Source organism: Sphaeramia orbicularis, chromosome 5, assembly GCF_902148855.1.
Source record: "Sphaeramia orbicularis chromosome 5, fSphaOr1.1, whole genome shotgun sequence".
In the NCBI taxonomy this organism is placed as follows: Eukaryota; Metazoa; Chordata; class Actinopteri; order Kurtiformes; family Apogonidae; genus Sphaeramia; species Sphaeramia orbicularis.
The window spans coordinates 36,060,225-36,088,016 of NC_043961.1; the positions used below are offsets into that span (position 1 = coordinate 36,060,225).

The 27,792-nt window shown below is 37.3% G+C and overlaps 1 protein-coding gene across 1 annotated transcript in view; it reads right to left on the reverse strand.

Annotated features, from left to right (window-relative positions):
• Window positions 1-9,591: 9,591 nt before the first annotated feature.
• Window positions 9,592-27,792, reverse strand: part of slc6a11b (solute carrier family 6 member 11b) — a 31,757-nt gene continuing 13,556 nt past the window's right edge. Inside the window, exons 8-15 of the mRNA XM_030134816.1 lie at window positions 20,523-20,626; window positions 20,146-20,270; window positions 18,644-18,756; window positions 17,786-17,923; window positions 15,245-15,347; window positions 14,452-14,552; window positions 13,490-13,660; window positions 9,592-11,984 (exon numbers count right to left, since the gene is read on the reverse strand). Of these exons, the coding sequence (XP_029990676.1) occupies window positions 11,841-11,984; window positions 13,490-13,660; window positions 14,452-14,552; window positions 15,245-15,347; window positions 17,786-17,923; window positions 18,644-18,756; window positions 20,146-20,270; window positions 20,523-20,626 (999 nt within the window). The 3' untranslated portion in view covers window positions 9,592-11,840. The remainder of the gene's footprint in view (window positions 11,985-13,489; window positions 13,661-14,451; window positions 14,553-15,244; window positions 15,348-17,785; window positions 17,924-18,643; window positions 18,757-20,145; window positions 20,271-20,522; window positions 20,627-27,792) is intronic.

Below are 27,792 nucleotides of genomic sequence, written 5' to 3' on the forward strand. Positions count from 1 at the left end.
CTGCATAAAGCTCAGCTTTTATGACGGTGGGACTCATACAGGTACATGTACATGGTGTCACACAATGTAAGATGATGTAGGATGATAATTGTATGATCTACAAAACTTCAAATGTCCACGGAAAATTCGCGGAGGCCGCCCGTTCACAGTGCGCGCGCCCATCCCCTGGGCACTGCAGTGAAGACCCTGACCCAGTACTGCACAGACCAGGTCTACTGATGGAACAGGAGCTGCGGGCCCGCGGCAGGTGGATGATGCATCTGATTACTGAGGGAGGGGTCCGCGGACACGCCAAAACGGACCGGACCTCCACCTCTGCTTCCTCCTCCGTTTCCATCGCGCATCAGATGAGAGGAGGAGGAGCCTCAGAGCTCAGGCAGAGGGAAGGGGGCGGGGCTTTGGAGGGAGGCAGGTCGTTCATGTCCAAACTTTTACTAAGTGCTGTGAGAAATGCCACATCAGTAGGTATAGCTTTGAATAGCAATACCAATTATCATGTGTTTAATTGTAGTACTTATTTTTCTGTTGCCAATTATATTTTGACATATAAGCAAACTTCACAGGTAGTTAACTTTGTGTAGTGCAAGCTTAAGATGTGTTATTCTTTCACATGAACAAAACTTGTCAATAAATTAATCACAACAGGCTCGCCATTGCTCTGCCTATGGCTCTCACTCAGGGTACAACTTTACAGATTACAAAAATACAAAAAAACCCAAAAAAAGGCCAATAAACATTGCCATACACATATTAAGTCATAACTAATACTAACACAACAACCCTGCTGAATTCTTGCACACAAAAATAACACATTTACAGCAAAATGCCCACTACCCACAATGCACTGCGGCAAACATGCCACAATACTGTATTTTGTTTGACATGAAATCAGTGATAATTTAATATCAAACCACTTCTTGAGGGTCTCTAATTCCTTTTCCACTGCACACAAAAGCTGCGCAAGATCTCTTCCGGTGCTATGTAGACTACCGTCATCAGCAATAGTGAATTCTTACATAATAAGATCCGTATTTCAATTCCCCTCCTGCAAAGCTGTATCATAAATAGAGCTCTGTGTCATTAACTGGTTTGTTATTTAAATAGCCTGAGTAAAGTCCACTCTTTGGTGCGAAATGTCAGAGCTGTATTTATCTGTAATCTCAGGCCGGCTACGACTCTATTAACCGATTTGTGATACATAAAACAAACCCCCATCAAACCTCCTTTCCACTCTTCTGTAGCTGTTAGAACCCACTGACCTCTCTTTACTTCGTTCTCTGCTTTATAGTAGAAGTTTGTTCCACAGTTTTCCTCCTTTCATTTCTTCTTAACTTTGGTCTCAGTCACCCTCTCAGAAGCATTTAGCTGCTGTTGACTGTTGCCTCCAGATGTTTATTAGTAGTACAAGATATAATTAGCATCAGACAACCAACCAACTACAAATACAAATCCTACCAATGATACCATGCCAATGGAGACTCCAAGTCCTTATTGTAGAAATGAATGAAGACAGTGTTTCGGTGTAAATTAGAAATGACAAGCAGTAATGTCTGCAGCAAATAAAACTAGTAACAGATTTGAGTATTAAAAAAAAAATCGAATTATTTAAGTCTAAGCAAATCCTCCAAAAATGATGCATTAAACATGAAATTAAAAAGATAGAGAAGTGTAGAATGTCTGTAATGAATGTGTTATCTTTGCATGTAAAGTTATTTTACTCACTATCATAAAATCAGGATTAAAATCTAGGTTGCTATGATCTTTAGGCAAGGCTGTCTGTTGGCCATGGTGCTTTGTGTTTCCTATCTTAGCCATGTCCTAAAGCTGTGCCCCAGAACACAGTGCGTGAGTCAACTAATCTGTTATGCCTTCTCCATACCCGCAGGGGAAAATACTGCTCCTCTCTTTTCTCTTTACTTGCCTGCTCCTTTATCTGCTGTCTCGTATTTTCTCATCTGTCTTATGGCATCAGTATCCGCCTGTCGCTTTATCACTTCTGTAAATCAGAATCTGTGCTCCGTGGCCTGTTTGTGCTCCACACTATATAATTATTACCGTCGATCTGACAGCACACATTTTTGTTTGCTTGTCTCTCACCTCGGTTTGCAGAGCCGAGCTGACTTGTTTCACCTGCAGTTCTCAGATTGTTGCACATGGCTGCGTTGTGGACAGTTTCTTGTTCTATCCTTACATGTTTAGAGCATTTAATTCAAAGTATTCTACAGGATGATGATGAATTCTGTTGAAAATAATCACTCTGCTTTTAGGTTTTTGTATACTTTCTCTGCTGCCCTCATTTTCACTGAAAACAAAGCTGAAAACATAGTGCATAATTATCATACTGCATATTTACTTACCCACAAAGTCAGGAAATGAACAAGTGGTGCCAGGAACAACAAACCCCGCCCCCTGCACATATTGTAGCTTATTTTGGCATCAATCCAGCTGATGTCACCATGTCTATGCGTGTGCTGATGTCAGCATATCAATTGCCACTATATGTGTCCAAAGTTTGAAGTAAATTGAAACAAAATTGATGTTTTTATAGACATTTGAAATTTTGCTCATTATGAGTAAATGGGAAAAGAAAAAAGATTTTGAAAATTCATAAAAAATGTGAACTTTGACCTACTTTTCCCAAAATGGAACCACATCTATTCTGGGTCACTGGCAGCCTGTAAGTCCAATTTGGTATGAATTCAACTAATAGTTTTACTGCAATGAACATGTGAAATTTCATCCATTATAAGTAAACAGGGAAAAAAAAGATTTTAAAAATTAATAAAAAATTAGAACTTTGGCCTACTGTTCCAAAAATGTAACCACATCTATTCTGGGTCACTGGTAATTTATGTGTGCCGGTGTGGTATGGATTCACCCAATAGTTTTGCTGCTACAGTGTTAAGAAAGAAAGAAAGAAAGGAAGAAAGAAAGAAAGAAAGAAAGAAAGAAAGAAAGAAAGAAAGAAAACCAAACCAAACCAAACTAAACTAAACTAAACTAAACTAAACTAAACTAAACTAAACTAAACCAAACCAAACCAAACCAAACCAAACCAAAAACAACACCCCTTGCCTCCCCTTCGGGGAGCGGGGTAATAAAGACAGCTGTATAATCAGCAAGAGCTGCATTCTGAGTTGGTGGAAACTACAACAGACTTAAAAGTAGAAGGTTGATGCACTGAAACAACTAGACAACTGTCTGCTAACAAACCAGCTTTAACTATGGGAATACAAGATAGAAAATTCATTTATTGCTGTATTTTAATGCGTGTCGGCAGGTTTATTCCAAATGACATGTTTGTGTTTTTTTGGTTTTTTTTTTATTAGTGATAGTTAACAAGACAATGTGGACAGAAAAACAACAACAACACATAAACAAAGGGAAACTCAAACAAATAAACAAACAAACCAAAAACAACAACAATGACAGAGTATTGACAAAAAATAACAACAACGTCATATTACAAAGAAAAAGATCCTAAATGTAAATAGCAACTAAACCATATAGCTATGTTAGGGGCGATAGGGAAAAGGGGAAGAGGGGGGTGTAAATGAAAGTGAGAAAGAGAGAGGGGGGAGTGAGGGGGAAAATAATAATTGTTGTAATAATACAAAAATATTTAATAATACCAGAAGTCTAATTTGCTAGAATTATTGTGGCAGCGGTAGCGGCGGAGGCAGTCACAATACTACTAGTTAAATAATTTAATATTTGTAACAATGTATTTGTATCAGTTACGATCTGTTTTGAGTTTATATGAATCAATTTAAATTAATATGGCTATGAGGGGGTGGGGGGGTGGAGCCCAGCACGCAGAGCCCAAAGAGGGGAGGACACCATCAACCCCCCACACACAACCCCCAGCACCCACAGCAGCACAACCACAGCCCAAGGACGAGACCAGCTATGGCCAGTCAAAGGGTATCCCCCCCCCCCTTTTTTTTTTTTTTTCCTTTTTTTTTTTCTTTTTCTCTTCTCCTTTTTTTTTTTGTTGGTTTTTTTTTGTTTTTGTTTTATTTTGTTGTTGAATGTAGACCTAGTCCACTCTGCAGCTGGACCACTCTCAGACCATTTCAGATCATTCATTCATTTATTGCTGTATTTTAATGCGTGTCGGCAGTTTTATTCCAAATTACATGTTTGTGTTTGGACACAGGTGTCTTTAATGGTTGATGTTGCCTAGGTGTTCTGTAAGAACTGTAAAAAAAGTATTTAGTGCAACAAATTATTAGTCTATTTATTTTTTCATATATATTTTTCATTCTTATAAAGCTGTGAACAGTTGCTGTCTTCCATTGTCTTCTAGTGGTTCCTGGATAGACGTAAAGTCACGTTAACACAGTTAACTGCTCTGAACAGCTAGTATTCATAGAACATACAGTAGAATTGGACTCACTCAGCCTGTTTTCCAGTCCTCTACTCCCTCATGGTCAGTCCAAACGGGCCCTTATCACACCACTTACATGTTCTTGTCCTCTTCCAGCTAATGATACACTCTTTGAAGGTCTTGGTATCATCTCAGACTTGAATGCACTTCCTTGTCCTGGTTTTAGACAAAGAAGATTCAGGGTTTTATTAGCTTACCGGCCAACAGGCTGTAAGCTGTTGTCGTCATGCGGTGTCTGGCGTTGTTGTCGTCTGTTACAAAACTTTCAATCATCTTTTTCTCTGAAACTACAATTCCGATTGACTTCAAACTTGTTATACAGCTTCTTTATGACAATGTCAACAAAAGTTAGTGAAATTATTTGGATCCGGATCTGATTCTGGATTTGGTGCGACTTTGAAAATTTTCCCCATTATAAGAGATAGGAAGTGGATTGATCCAATAAATCAGTATCAATGATATCAAGTTGGAATTAGAATTTTTTACAGATCTAATTGGAATATGACCAAAAATGGGCTATTTATTTAATAGAATAAATACACAGAACTGGGTGATAATAAATGGCATCTGGATACATTTCCCAAAGCTTTTAATTTGGCCGGTAAGCTACAGGGCCACTGGTCCTATTTTTTTTAAGTCCAGTCAAGACCACAGCTGTAACTATATCACAACATTTCTTCTGCATTTTCTGATTAACATTGTTACTTTGGTCCAGGAAGAAATCCTTGAAACCCTTCTTTCATAGGTATATTTTGTCAATTCTTGATTCTGCTTTCCACAAGCCTAGTCTTTTAGTATCTCTGTGCTAACAAGAATCATATCACCCCTTATACATTTATTAATCTATAATCTTTGGAAAACTTCGTTAGCTGTGATGCCCCTGCTGGGTGTCTTATCTGGTCTAGACCTTGACTTGGCCCCACCCTGCCTTGGTCTTCATTCTGGCTTGGACTTGCTTTCTAAAAGTCTTGGTCTCAGTACACTCTGGTCTTGGTTATGACTTTATGTGACTCTAAACCTGACAGAAAAGTATTGGAGACAAAACGTGAACATACTGATGCCACTGATATATGTATATGGATAACATTTTAACAATAGCTTTTGTTTTTGAGGATACACTTTATATGTAAAGATGTGTGTTTCAGGCATAAAACAAAACAAAACAAAAACTGCTAATATTATGTGTGTGTTTGTTTTTTTCAGCCTTTGTTTCTTTGGGTTCACAGTTAGCTTTGAGCAACTGTAAGATTTTAGGTTTTTGTAATTATATTTGTATAAAAAGACCGCGAGCCTTTCTCATTTTCTTCCTTGGTTTGAGAAAAAAAAAAAAAAAAATTCCTTTGACATTCACCAAGGATCAACTGCCTGTCCTCTTCCCTGTCAATCATCGGATGAACTGGAATAAATATTTCTGCCTAGGGAATTTTATTCTTAATGTATACAGCATGTGCCTGTTTTCATCTGTGTCAGCCATCAGTTTTATATGATGGTTTGAGATAAAATGTATAAAAGGAAAAATGAAGAAAAGCAATTTTACAGCATTTGAGAGTGTGCTGTTCCCACTGACAGCCGTTTAACCTTCACATTACTCTCTGAATGGGTTTTCTTAGCTTTAACGTCTAGAAAGTTTTTCAGCTCATAAAATGGATTCAGAAGTTTTCATGCAGGAGCGATGTGACACAACAACAAAAGGAGATTTACCCCACATCATCTACCGGATCAAGTCAAGATGTCACCTCCAAATCATAGAAACTAAAGCTGGTTCTGGAGTGTGACAGTTGGATGTGTGCACGTAGCTGCACACACAAAGGCACACAAATGGAAGAGGACACATTAACACACAGCCTGAGGGGCACTTATGCTGGGTTTTTATCAAATCTGTTCTACACTGACACAAAATGTTAGACAATTTTTCTAATAAAATGATAATATAATAATACCTTCTCAGTAGTGGCCCCAGATACTAGAGGCTGCGATCACTATTTCGGTGGGCCCCCTAGTGGTTAGGGTGAGAAGGGTGGAAGACTTAAAGTTTTTTTTTTAGGTTTTTTTTTTTTATAATTACTAATACATGACAACCTGGCAGTCACTGAAACAACATAATGTTGCTTTGAAACCTTCAAGAAAGGCCTCAAAACTACCCAACAAGATCAGTTTGGTCAGTTTGTGCACATGATATTAAACAGGGTGTCCCATAAGTCTCCATACATAGGAAAAATAAATGTTTCTTGATATAAACCATTTTTATTTACATAATATGCTCTATATGACTGCTGTTTTGTCGGGAACACATTTCAATGCGTGTCCTCCACTGCTGAAGAACTATAAAGAAGAAATATAAAGAAATACATGTTAGAACCATATGTATTATGTCTCCTATGTATGGAGACTTATGGGACACCCTGTACACTCCTTCACTTAAAACAAAATCCTCGAAAGTAAGTCTTAGACCAGGGGTGTCAAACATATGGCCTGTGGGCCAAAACCGGCCTACTAAAGGGTTCATTCTGGCCCATTGGAGGAATTTCTGAAAATTTCTTAATGTTTCTCAAGTTTTTTTGTACATTTGTAGCTTACCGGCCGATAGGCTGTAAGCTATTGTCGTCATAAGGTGTCCGGCGGTGGCGTCTGATGTCCGTTGCAAAACTTTCAATCGTCTTCTTCTCCAAAACTACAATTCCCATTGACTTCAAACTTGGTATACAGCTTCTTTATGATGATGTCAACAAAAGTTAGTGAAATTATTTGGATCCGGATCTGATTCTGGATTTGGTGCGACTTTGAAAAATTTCCCCATTATAAGAGATAGGAAGTGGATGGATGCAATAACTCAGTAAATATAAATGATATCAAGTTTAAATTTCTACAGTCCAGCCCTGATGGGGAGATGACCAGAACATAATGGCCACATGCTGATCAGGATCTTCTTCTGGATCCGGGAACTTATGGAAAATTTAACATGGGCTCTTACGGGGAAAAACTTTCAATCATCTTCTTCACCGAAACTCCAGTTCTGATTGACTTCAAACTTGGTATACAGCTTCTGTATGAGGATGTCAACACAAGGTATTGAAATTATTTCGATCCGGATCTGATTCTGGATTCGGTGCAACTCTGAAAAATGTTCCCATTATAAGAGATAGGAAGTGGATTGATCCAATAAATTAGTATCAATGATATCAAGTTGGAATTTGAATTTTTTACAGATCTGATTGGAATATGACCAAAACATGGGCTATTTCTGTAATAGAATAAATACACAGAACTGGGTGATAATAAATGGCATCTGGATACATTTCCCAAAGCTTTTCATTTGACTGGTAAGCTACAGGGCCACTGGTCCTTTTTGTTTTTGTTTAATTTGATCATATTTGCTGGCTTTTGTCTTTTTTTTGTTTTTTGTTTATTTTACTTCCTTTTGTTTCGTTGTTTTTCTTGCTATTTTTTCTGTTAACTGTGATCATGTTTCTCTAATTTCTCAACATTACTAAATTACTCTGTATTTGTAGACCCACTGTGATTTGTAACTTGTAATGTGTAAATGATAAACCGAGGCCTAATATTGTTAAAATTATACCTATTTTTTCATAAGAATCATCAGGCTGGTCATGGTTGTTCCTGTTATTCACATTTTTTTAAAGCATAGTCTATAGATGTAAACCTTTTCATAATGAAATTTTATTTCTTTTACTCTGAAACAGAGAAATAAGTTTGGAGTTGACATTATTTATATGCTATTATTCTATTTTTATACTATTTTCTTTTACTGATCCGGCCCACTTGAGATTACATTGGGCTCTGGGCTTTGTGGACTCTGACACCCCTGTCTTAGACAGTACACTGTCAGTGAAGTGTACCATTAGCCCACACCCATTTCAACACTATGTAAAGGCCACAAAAAATATTCCTGTCTGCACAACAATAGAGGCCAACAGAAGAGGAAAGAGGTAAAGTGGGAACTGGACAATGAAGGGATATTTGAGGATAAAGAGGAGGGGGAGATTAGTCTATGTGATTTCAGATGAGGTCGCCCACATTGGTTGACCATGGTTCATCATAGGTTGGATATCAGCAGATCAAGACCAACCTGAATAACTTCAGGTTAGCTTTAGAGAGAAGACAAAAGGTAGAGTTCAGCTGTCTCCGGTCTACAGTACAGTACATAGACCATATTCAACAATCAGAAGGCTCAGTTTAACCTGATATGGTAGAACATTGAACTCATTATATGACAAAAAAAACATACCATTCTGGTTCTTTAATTATATTTTACTCCCAAATGTTGGGAAAATGTTGGTAAAAGCTTTGTATATGCATTTTTTAAACAACTTTATTCATCATTTTTCCATAACATTGACATCATTGAGGCTTTATATGCATTTTTAGTGTTTCAACAGACTGTCTAGTTGATATTTGGCATTCAGAAGAACGTAAAACTAGAAAATGTCACACAAATACACGTTACATTGTGTGTAGCACTGTCCTGGTGGTCAACGTTGGATTCTTATAAATAATGTGGCTCATGGAAGTCTCTAACATTAGGGAGTATTTGTATTGAGTTAAATGTTTTCATAACACAGCCATTAGTGTCAAAATGTATGCATGAACAATTATAAGAAAAACAAAACAAAAAAGACTCCATTAGTATGTTTGTTTGCTTTTTTTTTTTTTTACTTGAATCTGCGTCAGAGTAATATAAAATAACAAATCATTTTGTTACCTAAAAGAGTATCTTAAATCTTAGTTTTCTTGACTTATATACATTCTCTGAGCAGCCTACATAAACATTTATAGATTATTGCAGACTAGTAGTCAGTATAAAGGCAAATTTCAGTGTAAAATACATTTTATCCATTCATTTGTTAACATTTTAGTGCCTTTATTTTGTTGTGCAGAACATACCTATATTAAAAAAAAGCTTCTATTTAAGTAAAATCCATCTAATGCCAGTGCAGGTACTTTTATATTTATACATATCTATGCATTCTCTTGTACAGTGTTTACTGCATCCCCCTTTGTCCATATGGGATTTGGTAAAATGCCATTTCTTATCTGAACCATCATTTTATCTGCAAAGGCTTACTTCAAAAGAACATTGGTAAAGGCCTTCAACAGCAAATGTCACTCTACAAAAATCTGATTTTTTTTTTTTTTTAAGGCAACACACATGACAGTTTTAATAAAAAGACTCGAGTCCATACTCAGTTTTCCTTTATAATATTTATTCTTAAAAATGAGTAAGCAGACAGTTCATGTGTCCTGTGAATACCAAAATGTGTGTAGAATAGTACAGAACAGTAAAACACCTTTCATTATATTTCTAATACAAGATCTTTTGAGCGGCATATCAAAAGTCAAAACAAACGATGCATTCTTTTTATTACAGCAAATTTTTTGAAACATTTTTCATCTCAAGAAACAGACCACATATTTCTACAAAGAGATGTAGAAATATACATCAACATGGTCAGTGTTAAACAGCAGACTATCATTTCCGATGCACACAACTATTACTTGCACAAACATCAGTGAGGAGAATGTCTAAATGCAACCACACCAGAGGGACCATTCACATGTTTAAGACTATGTCACAGCTTTTACAGGAGGGGCTTCAACTGCTAGACACTTCCTCTATTTCCCTCGTTACTTACTCGATCACACACTTCCTCAGCTCATCATTTCCTTATTTCTTCCCCTGCTTTCTTTGCCTCCTCCTGAAAAATTGTAAAGAGAGAAGCTTGACTTTTATCCCCTCAGATGTTCTCCTCAGATTGCATTTCATCAGGCAACAGGGAACAAGGAAAGAAAGAACGGGAAGTGAGAAAGTCGGAAAAAGCAAGGAAGGGACCAAGGAAAACTCCGAATGATTCGAATGCTGATTGGATGAAGATGTAATGAACTGAGATCGATCTGAACAATGAGACCAGCTCACTGACTCTTACCACAATTAAAAGGATGACAGGGATAGAGAATGCTTTCACCCCTGAAGTGGCTCAGATGGCATATTAAAAAAAAGTCCTACATCTATAGATGGGATTTGACAATGTCAGAAAGGGTCACCGAGAAACAGCACAATCCATTGCATTAATAAATAGCAAGACTGAATGACCCATGTCATTGTTTTCGCCTTCCATGTGATGAAAAGAAGCTGAAGAGAGAGAGGCGGAGATAAGCAGAGGGTGAAGATTAAAAAAGAACAGCGGGGGGAAAAGAGAGAGAGAGAGGGACAAGAGAAAAGAATATAAAGAACAAGGATAAGAGGACAGAAGGGTTTTGAAATTCTCAAGTGATGGGCGTCCATCGTCTTTTCTACAGGCGGAGCAGGAAGTAAAATGCAGGGGTGGAAGCATGTCTGTCTGTCACTCTGCGTTAGGCTCAGCATAATTACTGTGAAATGACAGATATCCATGACTTAGAGGAGGGCAGCTGGAGGAGAGAGGTGTGTTTCAGACTCAGCCTGCGAGTCGCTGCAGCTGTTTGCAGTCATGTGAACATGTTCAGCTCAAACCTAGAGGTAAAAATTAAAATGGCTAAAACAGCAGGGATCCTTTTGACAGCGTTTAACACCCTAGACCTGTTTGGATTTGTCAATAATGTATAATGTACATTTAATGTGTAAAAACAACAATTCCAAAAGACATGGAGACCAGCAAAGCCCTGAAGGACTCAATATAACCCAACACGATGATCAATAACCCAATCATGTCATTCAGTTACATCCAGTAAGAGTTTTTGCTTATGTTGCTTAGCAACAACACTGGGTTCAAGTGAATATAGATCACATCACATAAGGCCTAAAAACATTTCACAGCCCTCACAGTCACACTGTTTCAGAGTGTCCTAGATTGGAATGGTAAACTCTTTATATATACAACTCATAGTTTGACTTTTATATTCAGTGCCCTCTATAGTACTACTGACGTATCCTGTCTGAACACACAAAACTATGTAGAAAGGTCCCCAAGCTGCTACATCTTAGATCACATTTGGGTACCTAGTACCTAAGATAGAGGCACAGCACTTTGCCAATAAATGTACAGTGTAAGCCTTTTACAACACAACACATTGGTATTGCTCTAAAGGCACAGACACTAGTGTGACCAGTACTGACAGGGTACCAGGACAAGTTTTAACCATATATTGTATGTCACCAAACAGATTTTAAAATATTAGTGGTTAAAAAAAGAAAGAAACAGCTGCTTTAGTCACAAAGTTAACAGAAAACAACAAATGTGTTATTAAAGTTTGTGCAAAACAGAAGCAGACTACATAATCATATCATAACTTTTTTTCTTCTTTTTTTTTACAAAACAAAAATAACACTCCGAGTCATTTGTTTCTTTCCTGTTTTGTGTAGTGGTGAATAATATGGTTGTAGTTTGCTGTAATTTTTGTGTGTTCGACCTATCGTAAAGACATCAGGCAGCTTGGTCAGTCAGACAGCGGTCAGTTAGAAATGCGTCTCCTTCTCTGAGATGGTGGATATTTTCCCATCAACCTTCATTTTTGCGTCGTTGGCAGCATAAGGACTGAGAGCGGCGTGTTTCCCTCTCATTTTCAGATCTGGGCTGGGAGTCGTCAACTTCTTCATTCTCTGCAGAGCCAGAGAGAGAAGATGTTATGAATATGGCTCATTTTACATCAGCAGATACAATAAAGACATAAAAAACCACAACGTGTGACCATTACTACAGACCTTCAACTGTTTAGTCAGTCGGTTTGCTTTGTCAGTTTGTATTATTTCAGTGTTGGTGATTAGAAACACATTAGTTGATCACATAGTCTGCACATAACAGTGACAAACATTATGTTCAAGGGTCTGCATAAAGTATATGAACATATAAAACAGTACCAAAATGCTAATACATGCTAATTCATGTAATCTACAGTAACTGTTAGTGGTTGAATTTAAGTACATACATCATCAAGTACTATATTCAAGGAATTCTATTATCTGCTATAGAATTCTATTCCACAACTTTTCAGAGATGGATGCTACAGTTTTTACTACACTAACTTTATTTCACACTGACCCCACTACCAACCTGAACACTACAAAAGTTCACTATATGGTCAAACATATTGGGACGTAATGAATTCAGGTGTTTTACCACAACCAGGGGGCTGATAAAATGATAATGAAAAGTGGCATAATATAATTTATATTGCAATAAATATCACTGTAATACATGTTTTTATTTCATCCTTAGGGTTAATTGTGTTTGCATTTTTATCTACAGATACAAAATGCTTTAAAGGTATTTCTCAGTTAATATTATTCATCACTGAAAATGTGTTTTTATGATTATATTTGTTTTGAATTTTTGACCTCAATACTCACTCAGGAAGAATAATCATCCTTTAAACGTAAAAGAAAAAACGATTTGACATTTACTGTGATAAGTACTGATAACAGCTGCCGTAAAGACTTTTATCATAACATTTCAAAGCAGTGGGAACAGAAAGCTGTAGGTTGGTGTACCAGTATTTTTTTCCATATAGTGTATCTTGAGTTGATTCTTGAATCAACAATCTACATCAAAATCTTTCTGTGAATATTTGTTAGTGACTAAATATAGAAAAATATATTGTTTTAAATCATATAGACAGTTATTTGCAAGAAACTATTGTACATTATGAATAATTTAAAGTGCCTTTTTGTTTATAATACTTAAATAACTGCAATTCTACTTCTACTTTAGTAAAAAATCTTAAACTTCAAGGTGATTTTTTTTCACAACTTTCACATATTCTTACTTTTAGTGTTTTTTTAAACATATGCAGACCAGTAGAGCCTACCATTAGTACACCTTTTACACTGTATACAATGTCACATGTCACAAGGTTACCAAAGGTCAAATAGCACAGCTGATAATCTTATATCATAACTCTGCAATTTATTTATTTAATCCCCCCTCGAGCAAAGGTTAGAGATCATCCAACTGTCACTGCCCCTCAGATGAGACAGATACAGCAGCTGGACTTACTGGTCTTATTTCCTTTGCAGGAAGAGAAGCTGGTAATAGAGGAGAAACTTTTTTATTCCTTTGTGGTACATTGCGAATACAGCCTGTATGATGTCTGTGGGTGTATTTTTACCTCAGCAAAGGTGCCAGGAGTCTTCCAGATCATCCAGATAATCCCCAGAGGGATGCAGACCATTGAAGACATGGCCATGAACCAGCCGATACCATAGCCCCAGTCAGGGTAGGTGTATACGTTGTTGTACTTCAGCGGTTTGTATTTAATCAGGAAGAACAGGAATATTCCCTGCAGCAGGAAAAAAAAAGGTATTCTGTTTGTAGATGTTATTTTACTTAGAGACAAGAAACACCTCTGAGTTTTGATAAAGGTCAAGCACTGAATTGAGATTTGGAAAGTGTTATAATATACAGGACTGTGAAACTTTATGTGAAAGCATTTGTAACAGGCTGCTAGTTTCACATATATTGAAGTATAGTTACAACACATGCAGCTAAAAAGATATACAGAGGCTAAAACTGAAAAAATATATATTGTCAAGCAAGTTTTTCATTTAGACTTCAAGAAAATATATATGATTTGGCTAAAAAACAAATTCACTTTATACTGAGCTAGATTGAACCAATACCAAGCTAAAACAATGGTTTGCATAACAGCCTTTGAGAATATTAAGCCTATAAATACCTTTGTCTATTGCTTCTAAACATCTATTGCTTGCAATAAGCAAAAAAATGCTTGACTTCTGAGATTTATTTTCCTTCCAGTGGCCAGACTAATATTAGTTTTAACAAATCTAGACAAGAAAAATGTGTTTACCCCACTGGCATTTATTTTAGTTTAATATTCAAAACATTTGGTTTCTTTCTAGTGTAGCTGTTTTTTGCAGTGTAATAAGAACTATAATAATTTATAAAGAAACAGCTGCAAGATACATTGTAGATGGACATTTTTTAATACAAACACCATAAATAAATCTGTAGCACTAAGAATCCTTAGCCCAAGTGTGTATTTTCTGAACTTGTCTTTGATTGTTTTCATCTACATGTTGTCTGCTGTTGTAACTGATGCGGTGAACTCACAGCACAGATGCCCGGGGTCAGGATCATCCAGCACCATTTGATGAAGAAGACAGGTTTATATCCAATCATGTCCTCAATATTCATGTAGAATCTATCACTACCTGAAATGCAAATAACTGTCACTCAGAGTTTCTGGATTCATCATCAGAATAATGATGAGATGGATGCTTTTTGACAGTTGATGACCATCTAATCAGAGTTACGGGATGTGGATGGATGTGGAAAATATAGGTATGACAGTAACAAGGGAAAAAAGACTTGAAAGTAAAATACTTGCACTTAATGAGTATAATATTACGTATCATTATTAGTCTTTTTGTGTCATTATTAGGGAGATGATGCAAATATACTGATAAGGAAATAAAAGCTACATATTCTTCATCTTTAGGCATTCAGTGTAGACAGTGAAGTACAGTTTAACAGGAAGAAAAAAGCCTAATGTTTGCTTTACAAAATACATAATAGCTATAATTCTCTTATGCCATTTTATTGTTTAGTTGCAATATGATCTGACTGATAACATGTGTTGAAGGCCATTCTCCAGCAGAGGGCATAGAAGAAATATCACAGCACCAGAGAGAGTGAAAGCATCATACAATGTTCGATTTGTTTTTCAGTGTGCGTATGTGATCTGCACAATAGCTAGTTCACAATATGATCTGGTGTTTATTTGACCAAAAAAAAAAAAAAAAGCAACTGTTTTCTGAGATCCAAAAAAGTGAGCAATACAAGATACAAGATGTGTCATTTCTTTGAGATCAAGTCATGTTTGAGGTGTAGACTCTCATCTTACCGTACACCCAGCCAATACATATGGACTCGAATATGGCCACAAACAGCAAACACATCCCACTGGCTGCGTATGCATCAAAGAGCTGGAAGACGTACATCCCTCCCTGATAGGACAAGACAGGTGTCAGTTTCCTGTTACATGAGTATCGGATAGAGTTTGATCACATTGTATATGAAGTGAATCAGTGTTGTCTGATATGGGCTGTCAGAGAGTCAAATGAACAACCAGCCTTTAATATTTTAGTACCAGTATATACTATTATATTGTCTGGTCCCTCTGCATTAGAAGTGTATATTGTGAAGTTCATTGACATTTATTATTACCGTATATTACCTCCCTAGAGAGCTTGTTAAAAGTCACTATACCATCATCAGCCGATGCATTAATGTTATTTAATCCTACATAGCTTCAATACATTAAGGATACTTTAATGTGAATGCTATTTCATTCTATTATTTGTGACTATTTAATTTGACTTTCATTTTGCGTCATGCATTCTCGTGTTTCTATCTTCTCATTTTAACATATACTGATATTCACTTATGCTTTTTGTGTCTTTTCTTTAATTTTTTATTAGATATTCTTTAGCTTTATATTAGTGTTGAGCTCTCTCTGTAATTACATTATTGATATTGTACGTCCAAGCACTTATTAAACTGTTGACTTTAAAGGCATTATCATTAAAGGCTTCTGCCAAAAGCATCTTTTTTTTGCACTGTGTTCACTGCACTTTCTGCCATATCACCTGTCTTTGCTGATGTTCATCGTCTTCACTACGGATCCACCAACGGGACTAACAGCGTGGTCACATTTCATCATCCGCTCTACCTAACCTATCGTCTCTCAGGACAACTCATCTGTTCCTTTTCTATTTCCACTAAAAGGTCCGTCATAAATAAAATCTCACATGAATCTGAGAGTAGGGTTACATCATAGCTCTAAACCACTGGTAAACAGCTAAGAATATCATCAAATGTTTCAGTGCCTGTCTGTTTTTCAGCCAAGTAGGAAAATATATTGCCAGATGACCTTCTGAACTCTTATTTACTCCTGCTCTTGGCTTCATGTGACTATCATGATGGCTCTTTGGGTTGACGAAGAAGATGAGGTTGGACAATGACAAACAGTTAAGTCAGTTATTGGGTAGTACAGCTGTCTATAATAAGACATAAGAAAAGGAAAGCACTTGTAGTTGTAATTAAACACTAAAATTAACATAGTTTCCTACTGTTGTATTATTGCTGCTTCTTTCTAGCCATTATGGGCCACTAGAGATCAGTACAGTATGGGCCGAATCTACTAAGATCCCAATTTGCGTGTACTAATTTGCGTGTGCAATCTAGAATTTCGCGCATGGTGTAGAACCCTTCGGTTCGCAAGCGATTTACAAAGATTGCGCAAATGACAACAGGTGCAAAGTCTTGGAGACCACCCTATTTAAATGAGTTTTGTCATAGAAGGTATTGCATGACTCAATCATTCATTTATTTTTCATTTTAGAGGTGGGGGGGCCGTGGGGGTTGTTGGATTGAATAACTGTGAGGCACACATAATTTTATCACACTGTAGCCTAATGTCGGTGTGTATTTTTAATCACAATCATCAGATCAAGTGGAAAAGTGTCCCGTAAAGTGTGTGTGCGTGTGTGGTGGTGGTGGTGGGGTGGGGGGGCGTATCTCTCAATTATTTTTTCTTCTGTCATTTCAAAAATGTTCACATGAGGGTGAAAAATGTGTTCTCTGCATCTTGTTTCATCGTTTCGACATCTCCTTGTGACAATAACCACTTCCATGTGTGTGCAATTACACATCCAAACCGTTTGCACCTCTCTTTGAGACGTGTTAAATATAGACGCAGTTTCTATGAGCAAAATTACTTTCAGGTTTCCTAAATCCCTTTGCGTGTGCTAAATGAATATATTTACATTTTCTCCTCCCAGCACACGCACAATTGCATGTAAACGCCCCATATTGTATATTCATTGCGGCAAATGTACTAACTGGATACAGTTGCGCTATTTTGCACCTTTAAAGACGCAACCCTGACTGCGCACTGTTAGTAAATCAATTTGTACATGTGCAATGAGTTTGCACACGTTTTGATACACGCAAACCTTTAGTAGATCCGGCCCTATGTGTTTACATTCTGGGTAGATGAAAGGTGAGTAGACGCAAAAAGCTTTTAGTGATGAAGACCTTTATATAGAGTGAAGATCTAGATTCTCTATTAATATGTAAAGATGAAAGGTCTTCAGCGCTGCTGTGGAAGAACAACCTGAATGTCCACGAGAAGAGAAATGGAACTAGTGGCTGAAGCAAAGGGACCAACGTAAATGACTGGTTTTCACCTTAAACTTAAGGAAGATGACAATGAAGAGGATGAAGAATGATGAAGATGGCAATGATGATGATGATGGTCATGATGATGATGATGATGATGGTGATACTGCTACATAGACATAAAAGTATAATTTGATGTTTAAATAAGTGATTCAAAGTCACAGTTGTTTTCAGTTGATTGTTGGCTGTAGCTGGATCTTACCTCCGTACACATGATGAGTCCTATGAAGAAGGACACCACAGACATGCCGAGGATCAGCAGCTCTCTGCGATAGCCTCTCCTGAAGGTCTCTGGGTACATGTCCACCACAGCTGTCACTAAACTCTCTACACACACGAACTGAGAAATACACAAAAATACAAATCTGATCAAACTGCAGGATTCTTTTCTTTACAGAATGATCACACACTTTGTTTGGTTATAAATATGCCAATGTTGGATATGATTTTTACTTATTTTATCATTTTTTTTTAATCAGCTGTAGTAATATGCTTGCATTCAAAGGGTCACTGATCAGTAATAATTTAATTTAACTCTGCGTCATCAACAAACAACAGAACAGAACAACAGAAGTCCCAAAATAAAAACTTAGACACAGCTGAAATGTTACATCATGTCTAATAATCTGTATATGTGTGATGAAATAATTAAATATTGACAATATGTGACTGTATCACTGCCCTCTCCCTTGAAAAAGAGATCCCCCATTTCAATGGGTCCAACCTGGTTAAATAAAGGTTAAATAAAATAAAATAAAAGATACTGACAATATGACTTGCATTAAATCAACCAATATCTCTGCATATAAATGATTAAAATCCTATGTCCTAAGATACTTATTGAAGAAATAACGTGACTCTGCAACCAATTACATAGATTTTTTTTTTTTTTTTTTTTCTTATCAATTGATATTCAGACAGTTGAAATGATGCTTAGTTGGTAATCATCTAAACTTGAGTGGTTAAATACAATAATCGTCAATGATAAAGAGTCTAAAACTTCTTTAATTAGTGAAATTCTGCATTTTCTAACAACTCTGTATTTACTTGCGTTCCTCACCTGACTGTCCAAGCCGAGGAAGATGAGCATCATGAAGAAGAGGCAAGCCCAAAGTGGAGACAGAGGCATCATGGTTACAGCCTTGGGGTACGCAATAAATGCAAGACCAGGACCTGGAACAGAAACCTCATGCATGTCAAAGACTGGGAGGTTTCAAGACACTTCTGTTACCATTTTGGACTTCCAAATGATATAACTTGATTGTTGAAAGGCTGTGTTTTACTGTAAGCATGAAAACAGGGGATCTAGTGGACTGATCGACATAACAGTTACTATTCTATTCTATTTTACTGAATCACTGAAGTATTTTCCAACAGGGCAAATATTAGTAAGGACGTTTTTCACTTTTGTGCTGTTTTTTTCTCCTTTAACCTAATGCCTGCTTGTATACAAAGAGTCATTTAAAGTCCTTAAAAATTGCAGGATATGACCAAAGACCAGGAGTGGTACATTCATAAGTACAGATATTGGGGATGTGATGAGATTCCTTTGCAAAATTAAGACGAGTTTGTTTGCAATGAAAGATTTAAGAGTGACTGCATTACTGTATTTAGCACTGATATTGGCGAAAGTCATATAAATAACACATTAAGCTCTGTTCTCACCACACTTGGAGACAAACATTTCAAATCTCTCGCTCTGTCACATTTGCTAAATCATTTATACAGACTTAAATAAATCATAATGCGGTGGTCTAAGAGCCAAGGTGAAGAGTGTGGAGTTATATAACTCAATGTGTTTAGCCATTATAAGATGATATGATGGATGGAGGCATGAAGACACACAGAAAATGTTGTCTATTTGTCAAAATCTGCTTTACTTATGTTGTATATATGGGATATGCCTTTGATTACATAATTAGATATTTATTGTGATTATTACCAAGGGGGAGGCAGGGGGTATTGTTTTTGGTTCGGTTTGTTTATTTGTTTGTTAACACTCTAGCTGCAAAGCTATTGGTTGAATTCATACCAAATTGGGTTTATAGATTGCCTGTGATGCAGAATAGATCTCATTACATTTTGGAAACAGTAGGTCAAAGTTCAAATTTTTTATGAATTTTTCAAATCTTTTTTTTTCTCCATTTACTTATAATGGGTGAAATTTCAAATGTCTGTAGCAGCAAAACTGTTGGTTGAATTCAGACCAAACTGGGTTTATAGATTGCCAGTGACCCAGAATAGATCTGATTACATTTTGGGAAAAGTAGGTCAAAGTTCAAATTTTTTATGAATTTTTAAAATCTTTTCTTTCCCCCATTTACTTATACTTGTCTATAAAAACATCACAGCCCAAAAAGCTACAATACGTGTGAAGTTTGTTGTGCCTGACACCACTTGTTACATTTATTCTTATACTTCCTGCTTGTATTTTTATTATTACTAGTATTATTACCATTACTATTCAGACTGAACATATCAGTACCGTTAAGGCCACAAAGCAATAATGACAGCTGGTAATGATTTAGAAAACCAACATTAGACGATCTGTTATCCTCTCACCAGATTCTGCCACAGCCTCAATGGGAACATTTTGTTCATAGGCCATAAATCCAAGCACAGAGAAGATGGCAAAACCTGCTACAAAGCTGGTGCCGCTGTTCAGACAACACAGCATGATGCAGTCCCTGAGGAACAAAACAGAGAGAAAAAGATCACACTTACTGATAGAGCTGTCACTGGACGTTCACTACAACCAATACAGATAGATACTTGTGTAGTTAATTTCACAGATACTGCACATCACAATATATACGTGGAAAAAAAAATTATCCGTTTGTGTCACTGCCCAGTGTTGTTTCATGTATATTATTCTATTCTATGTAGCACAGTTCAAAGCACATCATTATCTGTAAAGTACATTGCATGCATATACTTACCTATAGCAGTTATTGTTGTAGGCATTGTAACTTCCAAGAGCAGTGAGACAACCCAAGCAGATGGCGTAGGAGAAGAAGATTTGGGTTCCAGCATCAACCCATACCTGATCGTAAACAAGGATAAGCACAAAACATACAATATATATTCTATACAAATGGATGAGGGGCTAAGATGAAAAAAAGTTGACAAAGACACAAGGAGACCTCAGAACAGTTTTTGCTACTCAGATGAGACAAGAATTCAAGTCTGTCTCATTTTGTGATCTATCATGATGTGTACGGTCACATATTTCATACTCTTCCACTCATTTGTTATTTGCTGAGAGACCCCTTAAATTGTCCCCAGTGAACATATAATACATCCATAATCATGAAAGTTGTCAGCATTTATAGTTTACTTATATATACTTCATTAAACAAAATGTCCAATTTTAATTTTTAAATAAATTAAATCACAAGAATATTGATTGATTGATAATACAAGACATTTCAATGTAGAAAAAAAATCATCATGATATTCCAAGACACTACTTTTTATCTGCTTTAATAAAATCATTTCTTTAGTTATGCTTTATCTACCTGATCTTCCTCATGTCACTGATTTTATAATGAAATTATGGCTCAGCTCTACTGTTTCTGTCTCTTTCCCTTTGGGAGGCACCCAGTGGAGCAGCATGAATCATGGATTAACATCCTAAAAGTAGATACAAAGACATCCAGTACCTCAGTATTAATATTGTGCTTTACACATTAATACTTCATTTTGCACTTTTTGGTGAAGGGTCTGGTGAAGTTTAATGTTAAAACATTTATTTTTCACACTCCAAACAGCATGAGCAGTGGCTCAGCAGTAAGTGGCAAGATGCAAATTAAGCCTGAATTTTCTTCAGTGTTTTCTGTAAAGACAATTCTTTGAAGACACAGCTAGGCCCAGCGTTGCCCTACAGCAGACCTGTGACGCACCTGTGCTGTCTAAGTGGAATAGAAGCTGGGGAGTTCATCTCTTCACTCAGCAAAATTAAAGGCTAACTCATTTTATAATCCCCATAGGGAAATTCAGTCACTACATATCTCATCCCAGTACATAGCTATCGCCTAGTATTAGCGCACAGTACATAAGGAGCAGTGGGCTGCCAATGAATGCACTCAGGGACCAACTTCTTCATCAGCGCTGTGGTCATCAACACTGACGGGACCATAAACCTATACACACCCATTTTTAATGGTGGGGGACCTGGAGGAAACACATGCACCATGGAGAGACATGGTAAACCAACAAAGGAATGCTCTGGTCCAACTGAGAACTGATCAGGGAAATTTCTAGCTGTGAGGGGTAAGCATTAACAGCTATGCTATTGGAGTTCTATATTACACTGAGACTATTTCTGAAAGTAACAGCCTCATGAGGAGATGGTGCAACCCACAATATGTAACGACACAATTGATTTACAATTGTGCACTCCTTGCCTTTATTAGAGATGGAGCAAGATATGGGATGACATACAACAAAGGACCTGGGCTGGAAACAAGGCCAGGTTACTGTGATAGGGCCTTGGGCCATGTGGGATGTGTTCTACTGGATGAGCCACTGGGGCTCTCCCAACTGTTCACTTTTTATTACCAGCCAGTTCAAAGTCCAACAGCACAGGCCACAAATAAACCTTTTCACACAGTACTATATAATACTATATATAATATATACAGTGTATATTGATAATCTAGTGACTTCCTGGAAACCAGAATTCCACTCATGTCAATGGAGATCCCCTCACCCATCTGATGGAGATGTCTTTTTTTCCTGGCTTTAGACACTCTGTTCAGAAAAGAGGGGATGGTCCAACTACCACAGTTTGGTTGTCAGCTGCATAAACTGTCACTGTGCTGTCTGCTGGGGCCCCCTGAAACATAGTCATGTTGGGCCCTTGCCACAAAAAACTCACTGGAAACAATCTGTTGTAATGTTTGGAGCGGGGGGATGGAGGTGGGGGATTGCAGTCCGTGATTGTTGGAGTGGGGGGTGGGGGGTAGATAGCGGTGCATGATTGTTGGGGGGGTGAAAATGAAAGTGAACATGCTTTACTATTCCTCTAACTCTCCGGGCACACTCCACTGCTGGATGCACCCCCCGGGAATGCTGGGCTCCATGCATTTGTCATGTTTACCCCCCCTTAATGGCGCCCCAGCCTGTCTGTCTTGATGATGATCACTTTCCGTTTCAGTTGCTATGGCTGATCTGGAGTCTGCTGACCCTACAGCTTCTATGAAAAGTACACCATTAAAGATGCAGGTATAAACTCTGGTCTGGTGGAACCCCAATGAACACAAGCTCAACAGACACCTTTCAACTGATCACACATATAGGAAGATGAGATGGGGATCTTGCTCTGTGGCAGCAATTAGGCCCTTGAGATGAAGCAGGGTCGATCCCTGTTGACTGTAGAATGTAGTTACAAGCAGTTGAAGCAGGATTTGAAGTCATCCTGCCTCTCTGAAGTTCCTTCAATGGTTGCCATCCTGGAGTCCAGAGCCATGCCCAGAAATGCTGTCACCTGGGAGAACTGGAACTTGTTGTTTCTGTAGTTCAGATGTAGACCCAGGCTTTTAATATACTCCAAGTGCGGGGCCACATGACAACAGCATTGCTCCTCTGAGACCACATAAACCGACCAATTGACTTGACCTGACTAAATGGTAGTGATAAATTGGATGTGGTAGCCATGGGTCATGTCTAAAGATCCTCCATCTAGATCTGAAGGTCTGGTTTTGGTGGAAATACAAGGCAATTGTCTACCTTGAGCTCTTGGCAAAAATAGACAGGCTGCTTAAACCTCATGTGCTAAATTGTTGCTAAATTTTGGCATCAGCGTTTTCCTACTGCTTGGAGGAGAATCATGAAGAAACCATGTGATACCTGCTCACAATGTTAGAACTCCCAGAAGCTTCCAGCACCTGCTCAGATGGGTGATAAAGCTAGGAGATCCAGCATTAGTAAGCACAGTGATTACTCTGTGCAGCTTGCTAAGCACCCAGTGTAGGTGGCTCTGCCAATAATGGATATAGTGGGAGTGGGAGAGGGTCTGAGCAGGACTGTACCTGTCAACCTCAGGTACATTACTTTTTGTTTTGTCTTTGGCTTTTGCACCAGAAGTAGAGAAATGCTGGTTTTTAAGAATTTTCTTCCACTTGCTGTCAGTGTAATCTTATATTGCACATCCTGACAATCAGAGGGATTATTCACTGTACATATGAAATGTCTTTCAGTGTCACAGTCTTGTACAATACAAAATATCGACTAAACCAAAAAATACCAACCAATATAACTTTTAAGATATTTTATAACATACAAGCCACAATGACCATAGTTTTGACCTCACAAAAAGCCAAATCCTTTAATATCAGAATGTACTGTTTGTGCCCCTTTTACCCCATACTGTTTAGTACTTAAATTATATTGTCATTTTCGTCCCTCTAGCAAATTTAATGGCCTCAACACAACCACAACATAATCCTGAATATACACAGTAAGTAGTATTTGGAGACGTTGCATACTGTTTGATGTAAAGTACGCTCAAAATCATTGTGTTACATTTTTTAATAAATTGACACTTACACAGCTCTGTTTGATGGAAGTAAATTTATATGCATGGGGTGCAATTCTGTTGTTCACTTTTTGGGTAAAAGGATTTCCCCTATGTGGAACATTAATTGAATTCAATCCATTCTCACCGTTCTGTAGCCCTTTAATCCTCTTTATTGTAGCAGTTTTGCAGTATAGATAAATAAAACCCGCCACAGCTGTCTTTTTCAAACCACCGCTTATCATTGTCTTTTCAGATAAATACAGGTAACAACATAAAGGAATAGGCTTTCTATTCTTCTTGTATCTCTTATAGTATTTAACAATCACGTGGAAATGAGTCACAGTATTTTGATTCATGGACTTCATGGGGATTTACACATGTACAATTCTTAATTCAGACAGCAGGAAAATGTGCATTATGAAACTAGTTTGTAGTGGAGCACAGGACCCCAGAACTCACAGGATAGCATGGGGTGCTGGCGAATTCAAACTTAATGCAGCATGGCTCTTTGAAAACTCTCTCACATCACCATTCAGCCACTAATCTCATTTCCCCACCGAGAAACAATTAACAAACGCACGGTCTTCGCTCCCTCCTGGGAGTAACCACGGTAACTTCTGTGACCTCACAAACACAGGACTGTTCCTGTGGAAGAACAGGCCTTTCTCTCCTAATGTTCATTAATGTTCCCTTTAGTTCGCCCTCGGCTGATGGCCGCACAGCGCAGGGGAAACCTTAAAGGCCCAGGCTCAGAGAGAATCACTTGTTGATGTTGTGCCTAATTTGGCCGGCTTGTGTTTGGTTATGTTGAGACTGTGGCTCCAGGAAACTTTTCTACTGTGTGAAAGTTGGATGACATTGGCTGTAAGATAGTGTCCTTGTAATGTAAATGTACCACTCTTAGTGCTCCTCACGTTTTCCATTTAATAAATAGGATCCATAGGTGTTTATGTAAGGTGCATCATTAACACACAGGGATGAATCAATTAGATGTTACTGCAACTTCTCTTTTGAATGAGAAATCAATTATCCTCATGTAATTTGAAAAGGACTGAGTTCTGAACATATAACACACATTTTTTGTTGCAGTTAGTTGTAGTTTGTTCTCACTGTGACCCTACCAAAAAGTAATGCAACATGTAACTTTATCATCAAAGAAGCAATAGTAATGTGTTTTTGAGCAGTACATATTGAATTTATTTTGTTATTACTAGTGTACATGGCAATTGCTATATTGTCTTGATCACCTTTATTTATTATTAATGCATTTGCCCTGATATTAGTTCCTGGTACACATAAAAATATAAAAATGTTTTGTTTTTTGTTCTGCTCGAAACAAATAAATGAATGAATGAAATGAATAATGACACACAGGTGTGGATTCGGTGAGACTTTCTGTGTTTGTGTCATATTCTATAAACATTTTTCTGCCTTTCTTTTTTTTTTTACAATCAGGAAATACATATTAAGATTAAAAATCTCTAGAACATCCTGACCAAGACAGGCAGCAACACAATGAGGTATCAGACAAGACTGCACATAAAACATAACAAGACTTACAATACAAATATAAAATATTAAATGGACAGAAGATAATTAATATGTAGAACCACATATTTCTATCTGCATTTCATTTCAAATCACTTTAATATTGTCCAGTGAGGCCGGCTCATTAAGATTTCTGCAACTTTTGTAATAGATTCAAAGCAGAAGGAGCAGCAGATGTAAACAACTAACCCTAAGACTCACATTAAGAAGAAATTATCATGATGACGTGTCCATGATGCAAACTGTTTAAGGTGATTCAACACTTTCAGTCCGGTTTATCTTACTTACACTTTGAAATTATTTCCAAATCTGATCCAGTGGTAAATACATTATCAACCTTTTGCGTCTATTCTTACTTGAATTCAATGTGTCGTATGTCAGTACAATCTACCATTTTAGCAGTGCAAATACAATACAGGCAGCCAGGAGGCAGCCTAGTATTTGGCGTCAAAGAGCCCAGTGGTATAGAGAAAGGAGGATGGAATGGCTATAGGGGAGGGGAGGGTTTAAAAGAGAAGTGAAGAGAAATGCATGAGGGGTGGACAAAGAAGAGTGGAAACAGAAGGATAGTGTAAATAATAGAAGAAAACGGACACCATGAACAGACATAATATGGCACAGATCCTACGAATTCACGTTTTTTAGCAGCTATCGAACACATTTCATGAGAAGTTAAACCAGACCAGTTAAATATATTGTTTATATCTTCTATAAATGATTGTAGTTATACTATGGTTCTACACTGGAAAAAATGCCCCTCTAAAAACAAGCAAAAAAAAAAATAATACAAGATGTTTTTGCTTTGCTGAAATAAGATTTTCAAGAGCTATTGTCTAAAAATAAGTTCTTATATCTAACTGAAAAGTAACTCTTTAGGTGATTATGTCTTATTTTAAGTGTGATGAGATATTTTGACAATAAATGAGAAAAATCCACTTGGTAAGAGTTTGATTTTTTCCAGTGTATTATTAATTTGAGCAGGACTTCATATAGCTGCACATACAAACTACAAACATAATGTAGAGGAATGGTCAAGATTAGTAAATTATGACTGTCTGAGTGATGTCCCTGAGACATGTTTTGTCATGTCATGTCATGAAGCTTTGAATAACAAATATTCTGGTTTTGGACACAAAGGAGAGAGTTGGAAGACTGACTGGCAAACAACTGTGACAATGAATGAATGAATGAAATAAAATTGAACTGTAGTCCAGTCTTCAAGCAAAATAAAAAAAAAAATTGCTGGTTTCATCTTTACTGAAAAAAAAAAAAAAAAATCTAATATTGGCTGGCTCTGCGACTCAATAATAATAAAAAAATTAAATATTACTTTTTACACCACAGCGTGCAGGTATAAATGTGAAGGATTCTTTGTTGTCAGTTGTGAATAGAACATAGCAAGTATTGTTAGAAGAGAAATTAGTGTGAGAAGTGTGTAGAGGAGGGGTGATGCACAGTTCAGGGTGGATGGTCAGAGGGAGGGTAAGAACTAAAGAGAGAAAGGTATAGGATAGTAGAGAAGGGGGGGGGGCATGATGAAGTTCAGGGCGGGTAACACACAGCCACACACCACTCCACACAGGCCGATGAACAGAACAGAGGTCTGATTGTCCCTGAGGAAGCTAATTTAACATTGGTGTCAGAAGTAATGTCTTCCTCTGCCAAACAGCAGCTTTATCACCCTCCTTCACTCTCAGTGCCTCTGTTTGCGTCTTTGTCTGTCCCTGTTTTCTCACTCCTTCAACGTCTATCTGTATCACTGTTTCTCTTTCATTCACTTTGCTGCATGTATTACACATATACTATACGTGGTATCTGACTGTGTCTTTTTTCATAGCATTATTGGACATATTTCGTTGTCCCAAAGTGTGTTTAATTATTTACCTAGGGATATCAAGACTGCTACAAAGTGTACATAAAATATTCTTAGAAACATGGACTCACAAGAGAGCTGCCATTTTGCTATGTAAGACCACTGCACTAATTATTTAATAAACTGGCTGGTTTGAATATGAAGTAACACATTAAAACAACATTGTGACACATCAACATGGGCTGCACAAGTATTTTTAAACTGTGGTAGATTTAAGAAGTTTCAAGGTTTCCATGGAAGAAAGGACTATATGAAAGCAAGAAAAGCA